The following is a 20552-nucleotide window of genomic DNA, read 5'->3' as shown; positions in this document are numbered from 1 at the left end:
TGTCTTCTCTCAATTAGGGCATGAAAGGCCAAAAAATAACCTTTAAAAAAAACAGCAGACAGGCCCAGCCATGGAGATGACTGCTTATGTTGTCCCTGATATGTCTTGTATCACATGAAAAACACCACATGGTGATGTTTACAGGGTTAAACACTTGATTTTCACTGCAGCTTCGTGACACTCTGAAAACTCTGACTTTAGGCTCAACAGACCCGGCATTCCAGCTAATCTCGTAGTACAACTCATGTTTAGCCTTTTCTCCTGCCTATATTTGTTACCTACTTGTTTGTCACCTTTACATAGACCCCCCCCCAGCTACCCCTTCACCACCCTCTCAGCTTTTCTGGATAAAACACCTTTTCAATAAATCAGGATTAAATAATGTTTGTACTAGAGATTGACATGCCCCTGAAGGTCACCTAAGGACTGATTATTAGTACACTTGGCTGATCAACAGCAGGTAAAAAGGTAGACTCCGCTAGTTTCTTTAAATTCCTATGATTTCTTCATAGTAAAATCTGAGTAATACCTTCAGCTTTTTAACGTAGTGTATGCTATTGGAAAGACAAGTGGTCATCAATTAAAAACCTTGAATGTTTAAGCAATATCACACTCGAGGCCCACAGCCTCTGGTCTACGACCGAGTCACAGCAGTGCCGATAGTCAGAATAACATCACTACCTCACGTGTGATATTGCTTTTATACAACAGTTATACACGCAGCAAATAGTAGTAAAAAGTAATAATCAACAACAGATTATTTTTTGCTCCACCAACTCAACTAGTTCCACAACTTACGACTTTTGTTGCCAAGAAACCCAAACATTGTGCGCTCTGTGTCTACATGTTACCACAGATCATCTGTTTTTTATCATGTACATTCTTCTTCTTAATTTATCATCAACCAGTGAAATACGAGTCTGCTGTGTGATTCAGAAGTATCAGATTGCTCACTGTAGACATACACAGTCTGCCTTAACGATAATTAACAGTATTCAGAACACCTGGCTGAGGCGGAGTGATACACAGGTAGTTTACCCGTTCTCCGGGATTTTATTTGAATAGAAAGGATATAAATGATCAGGACCAGTTGATTTGGAGTGTTATGTTCTTTTAGCACCATAGTCATAGTTTTCTTTATTTTTGCATCTTGTGTTTTGGTAATTGCTTTTTGCCTTTTTTTTTTAGACCTTTTCTTTTTCCAGTGAGCTATGTGTGTGACTTAGTCAACAAAATGTGTATTAAGTTTACCCTTTATCAAGGTTGGTCGTTTTTTTTCAAATTTGGAAAGCTTCTTTCAGACCCCAAAAAGACATTTTGCAACTGTTTACACAACATGCTTCATACATCATTTAATGCATTATTTCATATTTAAGATTGGTGGAGTTACCCTTAAACATCATTAGTGTGTCTTAGTGTGTTTCAGAAATCCTCTTCTTCTCTTACAGGGATTTATGCAAATAAGTAAGTCGTAAATCATGAGTAAATGTTTTGTTTAATTCTTTATTTTACATTTAATTGGAAGCAGAACTTTCCTTTTTCTTTACAGCATGTGTGTGTCCAGCTTGTTCATCTGCTCTAACTAAAACAAGGGGCAGTGTTTCCTTGTGGGATGCCAGTGAGGGATCTCTCTGTCTCTCCAATTCAGCAAATACTTTAAATCACTTTATTACTTTCCAACTCCACCAAAAATAATACATGGCACAGATGGGTCGTTCCTTTTGTGCACATTGTATTTACAGGTAATCGAGTCAAACACTGACACGCAGTCGTCTGGGAATGACGTGGGGGTTGAATACCTGCAATCGCACAGTTTACAGTTAACAATATATACATATGGAAGTGATCATATCTTTTTCTGTCTATTAAAAGTCTGTAATGTTGGGATATACTTACGCAGCGCAACATCCACCGCAACTACAGTCCATACATTCACTGTTTCTCCATTTAGATCCTACTTGATGCCATGTTCTATCCGCATCGTCCATACAATGGGTCATTCCTTTGAATGGAAAGAAAAGGTGGTAAACATTTTTCTGCAAGTGGCTTCATGGGTGAGTTTTCAGCATTGTTCAAGAGAAGATAACTTGTGTAAATACAGGGTATAATTTATGTACAGCATATGTAATATAGCTTTTTTTTACCTGGGTCTACGGCCTTATTGTAGCAATGAGCGTTTGACATGGACCAGAGAGAGCATAGCAACAAAGAGAGTGCCAAATATTTCTTCACAGTGAAACAGAAACAAAAATCACAGTTTAGTATTTGACCTCAGCATACTGAATCCAGATATGTAGGCAAAAAGTAGAGAAACAACTTTGATTTTCATATTTATTTATTTAAACAAACCATGACCTCAAACCAGTACCATATAAAGAATGAAAGTTTTGATAGATTGATGATAAACATTACTTTATCCTTTTTAAACACAAAGACAGCTACAACAACAATTTCACAACTTTTTTTTTTAAACTCACCATGGTTGCAGTCAGTTCGTCCTGTTTAGATCCTGTTTGGGTGAGAAGTTAAGATATATTGTTTTCTCAATGCAGGGCTCTGTCTTTTAAACTGTGTCTACAGAGACCTTTGGAATCAAATAAGGGGAGGGGTGGTCGGTTTGCGGTAAGAGGTAACTGTTGTTTTTATAAGTCTAACTCACTGAAAAAAAAAGGAAGGTCACAAAGGGTTATTTTAACATTTGACAAAAGATAGTTCCTCTGAGTCACTGCTTTAACAGGAATTAGTGGTTATAGTTTTTAAAGAGTAAAAATGTCTAAATCTTTTGTTGGACACTGGACATTCTCCCGGCCTAAACTAAGGTGATACATTTAAGTTTAAGTGTCATATGACATAATATGTCCGAATTCCTTTCTCTCACAAAATAAAGCCTATTCAGGTTAGTGTTTGCTTTTCTAAACTGTATTTTGACATATCTACCTTTTTCTTTTTAACAAACAAAAAAGGTAATAACTAACCGAAAATATCACAGATTACGCAGTCTATGTAAATATTTTATAAGTTTTATAAGTATTACAAGCTGTAACAGTTTTAATGTAACAGAGTTTTTAATTGACTGGATGTATTGCATGAACTCGTTACAGAAGGCAACGAAGCACGTTTTTTTTTACCTGTGAATTAATGTAATGGATGTGACAATTGGTAAATGATCCAGACTCTGCTGTAATCCAGTCCACATTTCGCGTCACCCACTGACGCGCCACATTCTGGGTTGCCAGTTTTGTTACAATGTTTTCCTGACTGTCCTACTTGTTTTACCGCTCTGTAAAAGAGGGATGTAGAGCTAAACATGGCAACGAATCACACAACAAAAGGAAGTGAAGCTTGTGCGCACTCAATATTTGTGCTTTATATAACCTTTTAAATTAACCCAGGAAACGCTTTGCGTTGGTCTTACTTGCCTCTAAATAAGAGTTTAAACCGTCGCGACGACCATGGAGAAATAGAGCGAAAAGGTGAGCGGCAGTACACAGCGATAGCGCCTTTTACATAGCTTTTAGCCTGCTGTGCTAATGTTAGCATGCCAGGCCAGCCCCACTGCCTGTAGTCTCTCCGCACAGTGCACACATTTATGTTAAATATTGAGCCAAAAGACACGTAAATTAGGTAGTGTGCAGTAACATATTTGTTACTGTTTGGTTTATAAGCCATAATTAACGATAAAAACGTCGACAATACTCTACATGTTAACATCCAGTGTATGTCAGGAAAGGGTGGTGCTCTCTGTGGACAAAGCACCGAACGTCAGGTTATTACAGGGTTTTAACGGACTGCATTATTAAGTCATTTACAGGTTATTTCCTCTTTTAGTCGTTTAATTTATAACATGTCCATCACAACCAAAGCGTCCAAGGTATAGTCTTAAAGTGTGTTGTTTTACCCAGCAGTCCCAAACCCAACCACATGCAGTTTACTGTTGTATATTTTAGTAATCACCCATATCACTTTTATGTACATGCTTAAGTAATGATTTAAAAAAAAAAAAATCTCATTCCGGTTTCTTTAACAGTCACATGTATCACTCACTTTAAATGTTTGCCCTGGAAAATGTAAACAAAGGCAGCGTGCAGTTAATCGCTTTGTCTGACACCTACCCCCCACCAGCGGTTTCAGGCATTAAAAATAACTATATATAAACAATCAATCTTGTTGTTGATGGCCTGGTTTGCTTTTGTAGGTCATAGAGAGTAATCTGAATAAATTTCAGTCTGTTTCATAACCAGCGAAAAACTGCTCCCAGGAACTTTAAGTAGTGGACTCACAAAATGCATGTTTGTTTCTGTGTTTAGTAGGACTGGGACAAAATATAGATATCACAATATATCTTTGTCCCGACTGGTGTGATACAATTATTGTATCGCTGCCGCCAAATATCGAGATTTAGTTTTTTTAAAATTCAGGGCTCTGCTAATTTAAGTCACCGCATCATTATTTATCTCAATTTGTGTCAATATCGGTGAAACTGACACCCAATGTCAGTGAATAATACATTCATCTGCACTTCACCTTTTTAGGGGCATTTTGTATTCTTCAGTTAATCAGATATCGTGATGTATCACATGATTGTCTTGCAATATAGCCTATCAATTATCACAGCATCGTGATATTATCATTATTGTGGGCCACGTATCGTATCATGAGTGCGATTCCTACCCCTAGTGTATAGTATAGGCCTATGTACAGTGTACATGTGTTGGTGTGTTAGTAAATATTCAGAATCAAGCTGGAGCTGAGATAACCCAAATTATCTAAGACTTGTCGAAGCTCTTTCAGACTCTGAATTACATTGTGCCTATATTTTTTAACTATTACCTTTTAATTTATTTAGTATCTTGGTTGTATACAAAGCAATTAACTTATTGTAATTTCAGCCTCATCTCAAACAATACATTTATGTTCCTCTTTGTCAGTTTGGTCTGTATCCACAAGACTTGTCGAGCCCTTCGCGGGGCCCTTTGGGGCCCAGGAAGACAATGCATCGAGGTGGGGATAAGGACTTCCAGATATCAGCACGAAAGATGGGCACATCGTTGCTTTTCCAGCTGTCAGCTCATGAAAGAGAGCTGGATTTGGTATTTCTGGACCACAGCTATGCCAAGCCATGGAACGCCCACCCAGATGCCAGCAGCGCTCGGCCCACAAGAACGCTGTTTGTTACTCCTCGTCGGCAGCCCGAAGCCTTGTCGTGAGTCACAATTCATAATCTGTGCCTGAACTGTATATAACACTACTGTTGTCACTAGCTTTCCACTCTGTTTCTTAGCTGTTGTAAAATGAATCTTCTAATAATCAGACTGAACAGTAAACAACTGATCTTCTTTCTTTGTCTCCAGTGACTCTGATTCTTTATTAGATGTGGAAACAGTCACCCCGACACCTATTCCTCTGTATGATAACCAGAAAGCTCTAAGTGTGATGAAGGAGTGTGAGCGACATGTTCTGTTTGCGCGCACAGTTGCTGAGAGCCCTCCACCACCTGATGACTGGGAGGAGCATATAAACAAGTAGGCATTCACTGTTTATTCATCCTTTTATTTTTAGCTGTATTAGAAGTTGTGATTGACAGATCTCAATTAGAGTGCATTGTTTTGACATTATCACTATTTTGTTTCAGGACTGGATGGTCGGTGGCCCAGAACAAACTGTTTAATAAAGTCCTTAAAGCTCTGCAAGCTGAAAGACTCGCCCGCCTGGCCAACGAAAATGTAAGTTATTTTCATTTTACCTGATTTTGTCCTCAAGAGCTGTACATTTTAAGAACATAGACTTTCTTCTGAACCATTTGAGAGTGCTGACTTGAAACAGTTCAACATGAATTGCTGTTTTAGCCCAGATTACATGCAACGTTCAGTGTAGTCTGTTGCAACAGGGTGTATGCAGTGATAACAAAAGCACTGGAAAACCAAATTTATAGTGCATCAATGACTGTTTGGATTCTAGTATCCATATAGCTTATGTCGCTGCTCTGTTGGATACACATAACACATCAGTGGGAATAAACAAAAACAAAACAAAAGACAGGAACAACATATTTTTGACACCAAAAAGATTTGGGTTAGGCCTTTTGCATAAACCTCAAACAAGAGAGTAAATCAGTTTAGATAAAAGCAAAATGTCAAATATATATAACATATCATATGTTTATTGTTCAAAATAATGTGATCCTGTGAAGTTATATGTGTAACTAACGCCATTTTTATATTTGCATTGTTGACATGAGAATCATTATTTTGGGTTTGGAAGATTAAATTACAGCATGCTGTGAATATTTTCCGATTTGTCAGTTATTTAATTATTGGGTCTCTTGATTGATCTTGTCTCTCTTAGGCTTCCAATGAGCCAATTTTGCGGAGGATTGCTGTGGACAAGTGTGCGAGGAAAGTGCGGCATGCGTTAGCCAGTGTGAACTGGGACACCAAACTGACACAGTGGTTACACACCACCATGATAGAGTCCTTAAGCCTCGCCATGCTTGCTGCGTACCTGGATGTGCTGCAGACTCTCAAAAGCAAGGTATAATGTGTGTTATAGAGTATAGAGTATGAAATTGTCTGTATACCCTGTCAGATGTTTGAACCAGTATCTGCTGGATCCTCTGTGTGTCTCCGAAGTTGCCCTTGCTGATCGACAGGATGTTGTTGACATCGGCAAAAACTGGCGCTCCTAGTGCCGAGGCCCTGTCGCTGCTACTGAAGCGGCCCTGGGACCCAGCTGTAGGAGTCCTTTCCCAGAACAAACCGGTAACCACTCTTAGTGTGTAATAAAATGTATTTACTATATTGTTTTTTGTGTAAGTAGTTAAAGACCATAACCCTGTCTGTTTCCTCAAATGTTTCAGGGCAAGCTTCCTGGATCTCCGCTCATCCTAATCGCACCATCAAGCCCAACCAATCCGGCCCTCTCTACCTCGCGGCGAATGAGATTCTGGCAGTCGCAGCTCTCTTGTTTGGGAAAGGTATCATTGAATTTGATCTATATTTGTTACCATAATACAGTATTATATGTATAACAGAAAAATAACAGCTGTTTCTGTGTCAGGTTATCCCAGTGCACAGTCATGTAAACAGCGGAGCAAACATTGGCATCACACAGTGCCTGGAGCACATGCTGGGAACTGTCAGGGCCAAGGTCATGGAGGTAGGAGGTTCTATTTCTATTTGGCTTTTTTGGGGGGAAATTGACGATGCTAAAATATGTATATGTGCTATCCAAATTAGCAATACAAACTCTTAGTAATTATATTTTATATTTGTGATGACTTACCCCTGTGGCTTTACAAGGCAGCAGTATTTGCTTTTATCAGGTTGGGTTCAAGATAAGGTTGCTGATGTAAAATGTTAATTTCTTACATTCCTCAGTCTTTTTTGTATACTTTATTTGTTGTTCATTATTTATTTATTGAAAAAAAAAGATTATGTTTTGGGCCTTTGTCTTTAATTGATAGGACAGTGCATAAAGCCTGAAATATGGGAAGAGAGGTTGGGGATGACATGCAGCAAGGGGCCGAGGGTCTGAGTGGAACGTAGGGCCTCTGCGTCCAGGACTAAGCCTCTGTAGATGGGACGCGAGATTTAACCGCTGAGCTAAACCAGCTCCCCAGTGTTGTTTATTATTAACACACAATTTTCTCTACATGCAAATTAAACTCCAAACAGAGCTTCTAGACATATTATGTAAGATGTCTTAGTGACATCAATTAAGCAAACATCTTGTCTCTGCAGTGTCTTTTAACATCTCAGTGATCATGCCTGCAAGGACGAAGCAGAAAACTAGAACCATGTAGAATACAAATTCAGTAAAAATGTGTCTGCAGCTGATTTGATTGTGTTTTATTTTAACTACCAGGTTCACAGTCACTTCCCCCACAAGCCCATTATCCTGGTCGGCTGGAACACTGGTGCTCTTATTGCTTGTCATGTAAGTATTATAACATATCTTAGTGATCTGATCCATTAAAAAAGCTGATTATTTTTTTTGTCTTTAAAGCATCTTTAGTTAATTACTTACTGATTGATCACAGGTATCCCTAATGGAGTATCTGACAGCTGTCGTTTGTCTCGGCTTTCCCCTTCTAACGACCAACGGGCCAAGAGGGGTAAGACCTGAGGCATTATCTTCCAATGATGTGCATTTTTTCTTTGTCATCTTAAGACTTCTTTTATTCCATTGTTTTTCTGCTACAGCAGATTTTTGGCTTTTTGGCAGTTGTTGTGAAGATTAATTTGTTACTGATTTGCAGGACGTGGACGACCCACTGCTGGATATGAAGACCCCAGTTTTGTTTGTGGTCGGCCAGAACGCTCTGCAGTGTAGCATCGAAGGCATGGAGGAGTTCAGAGAGAAGCTGAGGGCAGACAACAGCATGGTGGTAGTGGGAGGAGCAGACGACAACATCAGGTCAGTCACAACCTTTGACTGGCAGCATAAGGAGCAAAAACAATTCATACAATTATATATATTTTCAGTTATAGTCGTAACATTAAATGGTCTACCTCCACAGAATCAATTCAGCAAAGATGAAGTCTGAGGGACTGACGCAGACCATGGTGGACCGCTGCGTTCAGGTTGGTCTTTGTAACTTGAAATAATCATTTTACACAGTTTGTCTCTCTCTTTGTTGTATCCTTTGAGAGCAAACATACCCATGGTGAGGATTTTTTTCTTCTTTCATCACTGATGTGCAGGATGAGATTTCTGACTTCCTGTCAGGCGTCCTGACACGGGCCGAGGGACACAGCCATGGCTCGGGGGAGATGAGGGACATGGACACAGAGAAGAAGAAAAGGCCTCGACGAGAGCTTCCCTTCGACATGGAGCGAGGACGACCTTCCTCTCCTGCGCTCAGAGTTCCCATCTCACCATCGGGTTCAGAGGTCAGTTATCAGCAGCTTCAATAACCTCAACTTTAAAGGTTTAGAAATGTTTATTATTTTTGTACCTAACCTATCCAACCAGCATCTCAGTTATGAATGTATTGTGAGAACGAAAAGAAAGCACAGTAATGAAAAATATATTTTTGGGATTTCATTTATAATACATTTTATGAACTGCACTTTGGACGACTCCACTTATGCAGACGTTTTTTGGGCTGGCTGCAACCATGTTCCAATTAAACCACTGTATCTCATGAATCTTCAATGCTATACTTTTAACCCATCAACATGTCCAGTGACTGACACTACTGAATCATTACAAATCAGGTGTCTCTCTTCTTCACTCTGTTTTCAGGATCTGTCTAGTGTCTGCAGCAGTCCCACTTCAAGTCCCAAACCCAAAACGTCTGGTTTGTCTCCAGCACAGAAGTCCAGCCTGATCACAGCCACGCAGCTCCTCAAGACACACATGCAGCGCTCGGGCACAGTCCTCACTCACAAGCAGGCCCAAGGTTAGTTCACTATCGCACAGTTTACTCTGGATGAATTGTAAACACACTGCACCCAATCACACTCAAGTGCACAGCAGTCCTTGTTACTTGCATACACAGTGCTCACATTTACCCCACTTGTTTATATAAACTTGTAACAATAGGTAATTTACCTCAACTTCAGCTGAGTTTTGCAAAAGCTGTGCAGACGGGGTGGTATGTGAGATGTGAAACTGATTGCATATAAAGTTTAAAGCGATTATCGCATCACGACATCTGATGGGGCAAGATGGAACGTGACTGAAATACTGTCTTTCATTCTCTGTGTCTTCTCTTCTACAACTTTCCTTTCCGCCTTTTTTCCGATTCATTCCAGCTCAGTTTGCTGCTTTTATGAAACAAAACATGCTTGTGAGGAAAAATCTTCCTCCTGGTACCCCTCCTTGTATTTTTGGTAAGTGTCTATCCCTCTTTCTTTCTCTTTCTTCTTTGTCTTTTTTCCCTTCTTTCTTTGTTTCCATCGCCCTGATTTTATATGAATATCACGTATTGTAACACTGCACTCACTAAACACCCTTTGCTGTGTATGTTACATCTCTTAAGCTGGAAATGGCACATATTCTATTCGTAAACATGTAAAAACAGGATAAAACAGACCAGGTCTAAGTCGCCTCAGCAGTCTGGTGAATATCTGTGTTCATGTTTGTTTTTGTGTTTTGTGTGCTGCAGTGCCAGTGACCAGTGATCAGATGGACGGCCTGGACAGAGATGAACTGAGGTCACATGGCAAGAGGAGGCAGGCGCCCAGTCCCACACCAAGCAAAGCCTCTAAAAGAGCCAAGATCAAGGTCACCATTGTTTCCCAAAGCGAGTCAGCAGGGGGCACTATCAGCCCTGCTGCACAGGAAGGTAAACTCTAAAAGCACTAAATTGATATGTTCTTTGGTGGATTCATTCAGTTTTCTTTGAGCGCTGAAGGCTTTTTTGTTAACATGGTCAGAGTAAACAGATACTCTTTTTTTGGTCACGTGTATTGATACAGTCAGTAGACTTCAGTCAAATCTAAAGTTCACACAGATCTCTAGATTAAATGATAAGAGCAGAAACATGTTGTTGTTTAATTTACTGTTTTGCTTAAGTGAAAGTAGGACTATGTATTCCTGTAGAAGTGCCGTATCTTTAATGCACTTCTGCCTAGTTGTGTTGGTATTCGTTTCAGTGTTTTTAAAGGCCATATGAAGTTTATCTTTATTTTCCAAGTTAAATAACAGACCATCATGTTATGATTCTTTTTCCATGCAGTGGGTGTCTCTGGGAAGCCCTTAACCGTGACAGTGGGACAGACTGTGGCTGGAGCCAAGGAGCTCTCTGGACTTCTCACAGGCCAGCGGTAAGCCAGCCTGCTCTGCTCCACACAGGCACATTCAGAATAGAGTGCTTAAACCCCTAAACCTGCCTCGACCCATACCCACTCCCCACCCTGTTGTGCAAAGTGTGTCTGGTGCAGAGGGATTGATGAGTGGTGGACTCAGACGAGCTGAATGATGGCCAAACAGCACTTGCTGGGGTAGCTCCTGAGTAGATTGGTGGTTATGTGTGTCACTGCAGGTCTGGTAGTGTCTCAGAGGTGTCTGGTGCCCTGTCCCCAGGCTCCAGCTCATTCAGCAGCAGCGTGCAGCCTTGCATGGTGTCAGGGTCCTCCACACCAGCCCAGGTGCAAGCTCCGGCTACTGCCCAAGGTATCTCTGTCCTGTCCTGCCCTGCACGCTGTTTGCAATCTCAACTGTGCGCCTAATCTCAGCACAGTCGCTTCAACACACAGAGCAGCTCTAACCGCTTTGTAGAGAGAAATTAAAGTTTGGACCACTGGATGAGAACAGTGTGTGAGGACAACATGTTAAAGCAAACATCATCATTGATCACCTCTTGCGCCATCGCTGTCTGTCCTGTCCCAAACCTTACCCTTTGGACATGGCTTTCATGTGGTGTGTTTGTGTTTGTGTGTGCGTGTGCGTGTCCATCTAGTCTAGCCCTGAGGGTGGGGGATTGGGTGGGCGTCAAAGTTAGTTAAACATTGATTTCACCATAATTTACATCCAATTGATTTACTGTCTTCTTGTTTGTGCGCAGCGGCTTCCGCCAGCAGTCTTCTTCAAGGTCTAAGTTTCAGTCTTCAGGAGATCGTCACCAAAGCTCCTAGCTTGCCCTCCACAGCTGCAAACGCAGGCAGCACCCAGGTAACACTTGGTTAAAACGTTATATTACTTTAAAATAATAAGATTTTCATTTAAATAAATGTCTGTTAAGTCACTTTTTATCGCCCAATGAGTTAACACAATGGTGATTGAGCCTATGGCCCACTGATTAAAGCCTTTGTATGTGTGGTATTACAGACCACTTTCACAGAAAAAAATCACAAGCAGCGCCCAGTTAGTGACGAGTTTTCCATCACCTAGCAGTGTTTGGTCTGCCACAGAGGGTAGGCGGAGCTAAGTGGCTGTTTTTCCGGTCTCTGCAAGTGTTGCGAGTAAACAGTAATCTACTATGGCTGAACAAGCAAAGAAAAGATCGATGACGACAGATACAACTTCAAAAATAAGTGAAAATCCAAAGAAAGAGAAACAAATTTGACGCTCAGATGAAGCAAACAGTCTAAAAAGGAAAGCGACCGTCAGTGAGGAAAATCAAGAGTTACAACCCAGAGACAACCGTGGACGTCACACATGCAACACTGTTCATCTTTAAAGTGTTAATGACCGCAATGGAAGTTTACACGTCCAAGGTGTTAAATATACACAATTTTGTAGTCAGTTGCCTAAAATAGAGCCCGGCAACATGAGACCCTTTTCACAGATGCAAATGAATCTGGAACTTTTTTGTTTATTTAAAATGTCCATGGGGGATGTCCATAGCTGTTATTTAGGTATTTTACACAGAGGTTTGGCATAACATGATCTCGTAGCAAACACTTCCCATTTGAGAAGCAAATAACAGATTCAGAAAGTCCCTGTGATCAGCCTGACATTAACACAACGGATGAAAATCTATCTAGCAGGGAGGGGGGCCAGACACAGAAGAGTAAATAAAACTTGGCTTGCAAATTTTTTGGCACCAAGCTAAAACATAGAAAAAAAACTCCCAATTGAGCCAGTAAATAGCGTGTTTTGAATGAACACAAACGCAACAGCAGGGAATAGATGTAGTAGTTCAATACATCTTAGTTGACAGGTAGAGTAGAGGAGTGTATTTATTGGCTCTTATGTAAACAGGTGTGTACAAACACATTTTGCACAATTTATGTCTGCCTGGATTAAACTAATCTGCAATAAATCCCACCTTCATGCGCACGAGGATGGTAGTTTTATAAGTGCTTTAAAGACGTGTTGATTCCATTTTATTTTTTGTCATTTTTGAGGTTGTAGTTTATGTTTCTGTTGAATTGTGTTGATAAATACTGAAGAGGGTCTTGCATGTTTTTCTCAGCCCATTAAATTCGATAAATACTGACCAAGACATTCTAGTTTTAACCGTGTGTACCTTATGCAATATCATTTTGTGTATAACACAGGAAAATGTGCGGACAGTAACAAAACTTTACCGATGATCGTAAATGAAATTCGCCCTCAGTCTGTTGTTGTGCACGTGTAATACTAGACCTTACTATGTGTCCTCTCCTCCTCCCCCCTCAGGCCGTCTGTGGAAAGCCTCAGGGTCAGGTCCTGGGCTCGGTCGGTACCAGCAGCAGTACTCTGCTCCGGGCGGTGCCTGTGGTCACCACAGGGGGAGTGGCTAAAACCACCGCCATCCACCAGCTGCTCACAAATGGCGGGCTGGCTAAACTGGCCAGCAGCTTGCCCGGCTTGGCACACATCACCAATCAGACCGCTGGTATGTCTCGAACTGCCAAAACACGACGGCCACGTTGAAAGCCCAGGGTTCATTCAGCCTTTGTTTTGGAAACAGTAGTTCAGGATGTCCGTAGCTCAGGGAGGATTATCTCAGTAGAGGACCGTAGAGGGCAGCTCATTCAACGTGTGTGTAGATGGTTTGTCTTGAAGAACCAGACTGGTGTAAGGTTTGCATTGTCAGATCTGAGGCATCAGAGGGCAACATACGGCATGTTTTGTTTTCATGTTCAGTCAGAGCCATAGTGGAATCATAAGGTTAAAAGTTTCATGTTCATGCTTGACACAATGTTTATGTAGAAGTGGATGGGAATGTAAAATACATATATGTGACCTATTTGATCCAGAAGAATCATGAAAGAAGTCAAATTCAGTGTTGGTGAGGTTGACCAAATTTAATAAGGTACCCAAAAGTACAATCCAAGCTTGTTTCTGTACGTCAGATTTGTTTTTTAGTCTTAGTCGTGTTTGTGTTCATTTGTTTCCCTTTTCATGTTGTAAATCCTTCCATTCAATCACCTGCTTTAATATCCCCGAGTCAACGCTGACATCTTACAGAGACATGTTGAAAAGCAATAAAATTGGCACATGGCATTACCCTCCTGTTGTTACAATAAAGACTGGAATCAAACTCATGTTTTCATTGCTCCTGTGTTTTAATTTTTCCCCCCTCTCGCTTGACTAAAACCCCAGACTTGATTTTATTCCTCATTATGTTCATTGTCCAACACCCTGCTGTTGTTATAATTTGCTAACCGAACCACAAAGTAAAAGGTTGCTCTGATGACTTCTTTCACGTTTGCCAACTATTGTGCTAAATGCAAATGCTATAATATCGATTTAAGTGTATTTTCATGGCGTAAGCATGTGTAGCTGTTAGTGCTGAGTGGTTTTGTTTGTGTGTCAGTAGGGCAGAAAGCCCCCACTTCCATAACCGTGACCCTTCGAGGAGCACAGCCCAGTAGAGTGGGATCTCTCAGCCAAGCTTGTGACGTGATGCCGGCTCACACCAGTGAGCCAAAGGTGTGTCTCTTTTAAGCATCTAATGGCGCCTCATTTAAACAGATTTTACTTAGGGCTCTTTGTATTGTAACTTTAAATTGGTTGCATGTTTTGGCATCACTTTATTGATTCACTGGACATCTGTCTTTTCTGCTTCAACACTGCTGACAGCTTCTATACAACCAAAGGAAATGTAGCTTTTTGGGGAGCAGATGAAAATCTTCACTTCCATTGCAACCACAATGCCATGAAACAATTTTTCATAAAACTTTTTATGGGAGATAAATTGTATTAAATGTTACGGGATTTATTAATAACGCTACATACATTCCAACTCCTTTACCTGAATACGTATTTGTAGTTTATTGTGCACAGTAAGTTACACATAAATTAGCCAATAGTCAATTAGACAATTTACATACAGAGGTGTTTGTTTTAAGTGCGGACGATCACTTTTACTTTATTTAAAGCTCCTGTGAGTTTTTTGGTGGTTATGAAACAGACTGAAATCCCTTCTGATTACTCTCTATGACCTATGAAAGCAAACAGACCATCAGCAACAAGACTGATTATTTCTGTATAGTATTTTAATGCCTGTAACCGCTGGTGGGGGGTAGGTGTCAGATGAAGCGATTAACTGCGTGCTGCCTTTGTTTACATTTTGCAGGGCAAAAATGTAAAGTTAATGATGCATATGACCGTCTGCATGATGGTGCAGTGGTTAGCGCTGTTGCCTTTCTGTGTGGAGTTTCCATGTTCTCCCCGTGTATGCGTGGGTTCCCGCCGGGTACTCCGGCTTCCTCCCACAGTCCAAAGACATGCTTGTTAGATTAATTGGTGGCTCTAAATTGCCCGTAGGTGTGAATGTGAGCGTGAAAGGTTATCTGTCTCTTTGCGTCAGCCCTGTGATTGACTGCCGATCAGTCCAGGGTTTACCCCGCCTCTCACCCAATGACAGCTGGGATATGCTCCAGCCCCCGCGACCCTGAACTAGATAAGTAGTGTAGAGAGTGGATGGATACATATGACTGTTAAAAGAAAGCAGGATGAGATTTTGTTTCGGTTAAAAACCACCGCATGTACAGGACTAATCAGCAAAGAGATAAGAGGCACGGCTTTGTCCACAGGGGGCGCCAAAATAAACACAAACTGAGAGTTCCTCACAGCAGCTTTAAATACTTTGTTTAGAGTCACAAGTATTTTGAAAGTAAGTAAACATTTAGCTACCGCAGAATTACATTGTTAGTGAAAATGACTTCCTCTGTTAAGTGTTATCTTTATTTCAAAAGGCTGTGTACCAAAGAGAGCTCTACTTCTGAAAATGTACATCTGATATGGCTGAAAACATCCTGACATTATTTCTGAAGATACTGCATGCAATCTATAGTAAATGTCACTCAAGACTTTCATATAAACAGGTTTATTATAACATTTCCTGGACTGTGAGTTCATTAAATTCTTTGTGCCCTTTTACAGCCGTGAAAATCTCTGCTTAAGGTTTTCGACGTGGTGACACATCTGATGTAAGCTGGTGCCGTGCCAGAGGCATCTGGGAGCCGCAGCCTGCTGATGAGACTTTACCATCCCCGCAATGATGAACACACCACCCCACAACACGCTGAACACCTGCCTCCCATCCTCCAGAGAGCGGCTTGGAGAAGGCCAGGCAGTCTCCCTCGGCTGTGGCTGAGCTGCTGAGATGCTTAACCTCAGTGTGCAGATGGGTAGCACCGACTCTAATAACACTGCAATATTGGTCTTCATGCTACAGCCTGTGCGCTCTTTTTACACCTTTAACTTTCATGAGAAAACATGTTATCCTCTAGGGAGTAAAAGATATAGTGTGAGGGTAGACTGCAACCTACCTGGACAAATTAATTCCACTCCACTGATTTCACTGACTGAACAGCCCACAAAAGCCTCAACGAATAAAAGATTCTGCATCTCATTAATCAAGGGCCTAGACAGGAATAATTAACCGGAATGTAAGCTTGTGTGTGGAGCATTTTTATGTCACAACTGGATATCTCCATATTTGTGAGATGACTTCATTTGAATGTTAGTCATGGCTTGGTTATTATTTATCGCAGTAATTATATTCACATCATTAAAGCATTTCATCATAATAATTGCCTTTTGTGTAGCAGTGTTCCTTCACCATAAAAAGATGACAGAACTGTATAATATATGAGATTAAGAGCTACATTTCAAAGCTAATTAAATGTCATTATTGGTCATAATCATAGCACTGCAGCAGTTGCAGAACATTGTCCATGATTTCCAGTGTAGGCTGTGCGCCTGCTCACTTTGATTATGAAGCATTGTTCTCTCAAAAGCTGCAAAAAAAATAAAAGGTCATGTCTGTTTGTATTTATGATGAACTGTATTTATTACATTTGTTTCCTCTATAACTACATGTTCTTTATTCTAAAATACTTTATGAGGCGATATTTCACATCTGCACATTGTCTTCCCTTCGCTGCAAATTAACTTTTTATTAGAAACTGTCAGAGTAAAATAAACTGATCTGCCTCAAGACACTCGACTGTTTGTTAATCTAAATATTTGGTCCCTCCGGCTAAACACTTGAAGTGTTGAGCAAGCTATGAAACTCCTCTTTTTCAAAATATAATGTAGGCACTTACTCTAATGCATCATAGTTATACTTCTGTGTTTAGCAGGAGCATAAATACAGCCCACTTATATCTCCGCAGACATCCGGTCCTAAATTCCACACATAGGCAGAGGTCTGATAAGATAAAGAGATAAAGAGAGGAGTGCTTATATAAACCAGGCTTTGTATGGATAAACAGGATAACTGATGCCAGTCAGACGGACAACAACAGAGCTGCTGGCAGAGCCTCCCATCATCATCATCATCATCAGAGTATGGCGCATTTGAGGTCTCATCAAATCTCCACCCCGTTAAGAATTTGGCTATGTGATACTTGAGATTAATTACTCTCCCTTGTTAAAATATTTTCTGGTTAACAATTACTTTGTTAAAATAAGATTAGATTGAAACGTAGGTAGGACCATAAACTCTAATGAGTGCAAGTCAGGAACAAATCAAATAAAAACATTGTTAATGTACGGTACAGTAGAATTAACTACAAATTGAATATATGTACTTTCAGGAAGATCAACAAAAATAACATTTGCAAAAGTTCCTTTTCTTTACACTCTGTATGCACGTGTTTACATACAGATATTTATCTAGAGGGTCTGATTAGTGCAAGAAAAAGGCTGATACAGCTGGAAAAATGAAAAACAAATTGATTAATAATAGAACAGATGCAATTAATTAATGTTATAAAAAAACGCAAGCTTTTAGTCCATTTGAGGAGACCACATGATTAACCTGAGGCCTCACTGCCCGATAAATAAACAGGTAATGTTAATGCATAAATACAAATATTAGTTTTGCCAAATTAGACTGTCATGACATACACCTACTTCCCTAATTCTGTGTAGTGTTTATGTACCCACGCCACGCTTCCTTTAATATTCCGGCAAGTGCCAACAGGTGGCGCTGTAATCGCTTCAATTTGCTGGTAACTTCTTGTGTGTCAGTAGAGCCTAAGGTCAAGCTCATTCTGTTGGTTTGTTTAGTTGTTTGTCCGCGCATGCGTGTGACAGCTCGACAGGGTGGCTGTTGAGTGTGCACGTGGGTAGAACTGTGCGTGCGTGCGTAAACAGTTCGCGTTTAAGCTAGGCTGTCTCCTGTGCTAATGTGTTTAAACGGAAAAAAATAAAGGAAGGAAGGAGTTTGAGTCTAATTTTACTTTAAATTTACGGTTTTTATTAAAGCCCCAATTTGTCAAGTAAGTACAGTTTTATTTGAACTTTTGAATTTAATGAACTGTTACAATATTCGAGAAACGAGGCCATTTTAACAAGCTACGGCCCCAGGGAGCTAAATAAGATGATATCTTTACTTTGGTCATTAAATATTGAATTAAGCACTATGACTATAAACAACACACTGTGGAAAAAGCAGAGGAGAAAATATCACCACAATAATAATTCTTCACTAAGAGATCATATCTAGTGAACCAAATTATAGTTCCCCATATCCTCTTCAAGGACCCCTGATGGAGCGACAAGGGAGCAATAAAAACGCGCAGGGGCATCACCGACGAGTAAGAGCTCATTTCACCGCCCCTGTGGGTCTGCCATATCATCAAAGTTTCTCCAGCAGTCCTCTGCACGAGCCCGGAGCTCCGGCGCGAGGAGAGGAATCACTGCCCCCAGAGCCCACGAGACACTGGAGAGAGGCTGGATTTAAAACCCGCCCTCTGGAGGGATCTCGTTTCCCCCAAAAACCTCCCATTTTCTCTCTCTTTCTCTCTCTCTCTCTCTCTCTCTCTCACTCACTCACTCACTCTTCTCTCTCTCTCTTTCCCTCTGTCCCTCTCTCTTCCTTTACCTTTTATCCCTCGCCTTTCGCCGTCTCCCCCACCACAATAATGGATCTCACGGCGAGATGTTTGCTTCTTCTATCCTGTCTCGGCGTGATATTGGCGATCGATTTGGAGGCGATTGATCCGGGCTACTATGTGGACCCCACTGCCACATCAGAGGCGATCGACTATAAGGATCCCTGTAAAGCTGGTGAGATTTTCCCCCTTTTTTCTCTGTACTACGCTGTGTGATTTACCTTTTATGAGGAGGTAGAAACATGCCACGAATCTGTTTGTGGAGCTTGCACAGATCGGCCGGAGAGACGCTTTCAGAGGGATGACAGCACTGGATGTAGTTTTTAAAAGGCTTTAGGGAACATTATGTGCATTTGTTTTGTACTAAGTGACATAGTTTCTGCAGTTTGAAACATTTGAAGCACACACTTGAGTCGCCTAGGATAACCCAGCCCGGAGAGTGGCTGCAAGGATTGTAAGACTGAAAATAGAAAGGATGAGTCTCTGAATACATTTGTCGAGACTTGAAAAGTTTTGGCTCAAGTGCTTGTTGAAAAGTTACAGCCTGCTGTTTGCAGGAAATCCACTTTTATTCTCTAAAATGTGACCATGTAGCTCCTGCCTGCTGTGTGTTATTCATAAGCCTGAGCTGTTCGTCAAACAAAGGAAATATACACTTTGATTTTGAAGACTTCTGCTCCCTTTCTGCTTGGTGTTTGTCACTGCACAAATAGTCTTTTTTTCCACCGGCTGTTCACACGGCCACTAAAACAAAGTGGAGGAGGGGAGAGAGCAGAGTACAGTGGAGCTCAGAAATTATGCACACATCATTCTGCTGGCTAGTGGCTCAGGGTTTAAATAAGTCTGCATATTCTCAATTATTTGGCAGAAGCGTATCTGTCGACTTGTCATTGTAATCTTTTTTTTTTTGTGTCTGTTTGTGTGTGCGTGTACTGTGAACTCACTGTCTTGCCAAATCCCTTTGGGGGAGTTTGAACAGATTGTGTTTTCCATCTGGTGAAAGTATTCAGGTTACAGATACAGAGAGTTGGCTTCAGTCAAAATGACCTCTAAAGTCCTGGAAGTACTTACTGATTTGGCGTGTGACAATTTCTGATGTGGCGGCTGAGAATAAAACACAGATCAATCCTCCGGGCTCTCCGCTACTATCTGTTTTCTTCATCTTTCCCCTGAGGAAGACAAGTAAAAGTGTCGCTGGTGCTTTAGGGTTGTTGTGGTTAAACATAAACACCACAAAGGTCAGGCTGCAGATGAAGCGAGTCCCATGTAAGAGCTGCTGAAGATGTTGCTTCCTGTTTTGTTTGAGTCATTCAAGTGGTCATCGCATATTGTTTGGCATCAGTTGTGTGGATTTACTTGACATGGACGAGATGTTCAGACACAGAGGTAAACTAACAGAGGGTCAATGATACTCTGTTTATGTATGAAGGGATTCTGTGACTTTATTTCCCAGAACTCGTTGATAACGTGACGTCAGGAAACACTCGCGCTTGGGTCATTCATGTTTGGTGTTTTTGTGAGGATGCTTTCGTTATTTGTAATAAAGTTTTAAAACCGTCATTTGCATGGAGGGCGGCTTTGTTTATGGTTTCCTCTGGGCACGTCTGCAGACAGGTGGTTGGGAGACGGTCACAAGTACAAACTCCCACTCTGCTAACCCTCCCAGTCTGCAGCTCGTCCAACACCCACCTGCTTTTCTCCTTCCTACCAAGCAGCAAAGTGTCCAAGATCTCTCAGCTCTCCCTTTTTACTCCCTGCTCCTCCTCCTCCTCCTCCTCACTCAGTTTCAGCACACCACAGACTAAATCTTTTACCACTGTCATC

The 20552-nt window shown here is 41.0% G+C and overlaps 2 protein-coding genes across 7 annotated transcripts in view; both read left to right on the top strand.

Annotated features, from left to right (window-relative positions):
* Positions 1-3314: 3314 nt before the first annotated feature.
* On the top strand, positions 3315-16815 carry kansl3 (KAT8 regulatory NSL complex subunit 3). 6 transcript variants are annotated; one of them, XM_069683295.1, is made up of 22 exons: positions 3315-3473; positions 4929-5203; positions 5352-5522; positions 5633-5723; positions 6346-6531; positions 6630-6758; positions 6857-6973; positions 7057-7155; positions 7864-7935; positions 8039-8113; positions 8258-8415; positions 8519-8582; positions 8703-8891; positions 9247-9403; positions 9759-9836; positions 10112-10291; positions 10685-10772; positions 10991-11121; positions 11513-11619; positions 13072-13270; positions 14198-14310; positions 15766-16815. In XM_069683295.1, the coding sequence occupies exons 2-22, from the start codon at positions 4992-4994 to the stop codon at positions 15769-15771; spliced, it is 2622 nt and encodes an 873-aa protein (XP_069539396.1). In that variant the 5' UTR covers positions 3315-3473; positions 4929-4991; the 3' UTR covers positions 15772-16815. The 6 variants fall into 6 exon arrangements, with proteins under 6 accessions (XP_069539396.1, XP_069539395.1, XP_069539400.1 ...); XM_069683294.1 differs by having other exon boundaries at positions 14195-14310; XM_069683299.1 differs by lacking the exon at positions 9759-9836.
* Positions 16816-18758: 1943 nt separating this feature from the next.
* bmp1a (bone morphogenetic protein 1a) overlaps positions 18759-20552 on the top strand; it is a 30548-nt gene continuing 28754 nt past the window's right edge. Inside the window, exon 1 of the mRNA XM_069682898.1 lies at positions 18759-18903. Coding sequence (XP_069538999.1) covers positions 18759-18903 — 145 coding nt within the window. The remainder of the gene's footprint in view (positions 18904-20552) is intronic.

Source organism: Semicossyphus pulcher, unplaced genomic scaffold (assembly GCF_022749685.1).
Source record: "Semicossyphus pulcher isolate SPU_LCO1_2020_fin unplaced genomic scaffold, fSemPul1.0.p SCAF_6, whole genome shotgun sequence".
In the NCBI taxonomy this organism is placed as follows: Eukaryota; Metazoa; Chordata; class Actinopteri; order Labriformes; family Labridae; genus Semicossyphus; species Semicossyphus pulcher.
The sequence above is the reverse complement of the archived record's forward strand: the minus strand, read 5'-3'. Positions and strand labels throughout refer to the sequence as shown.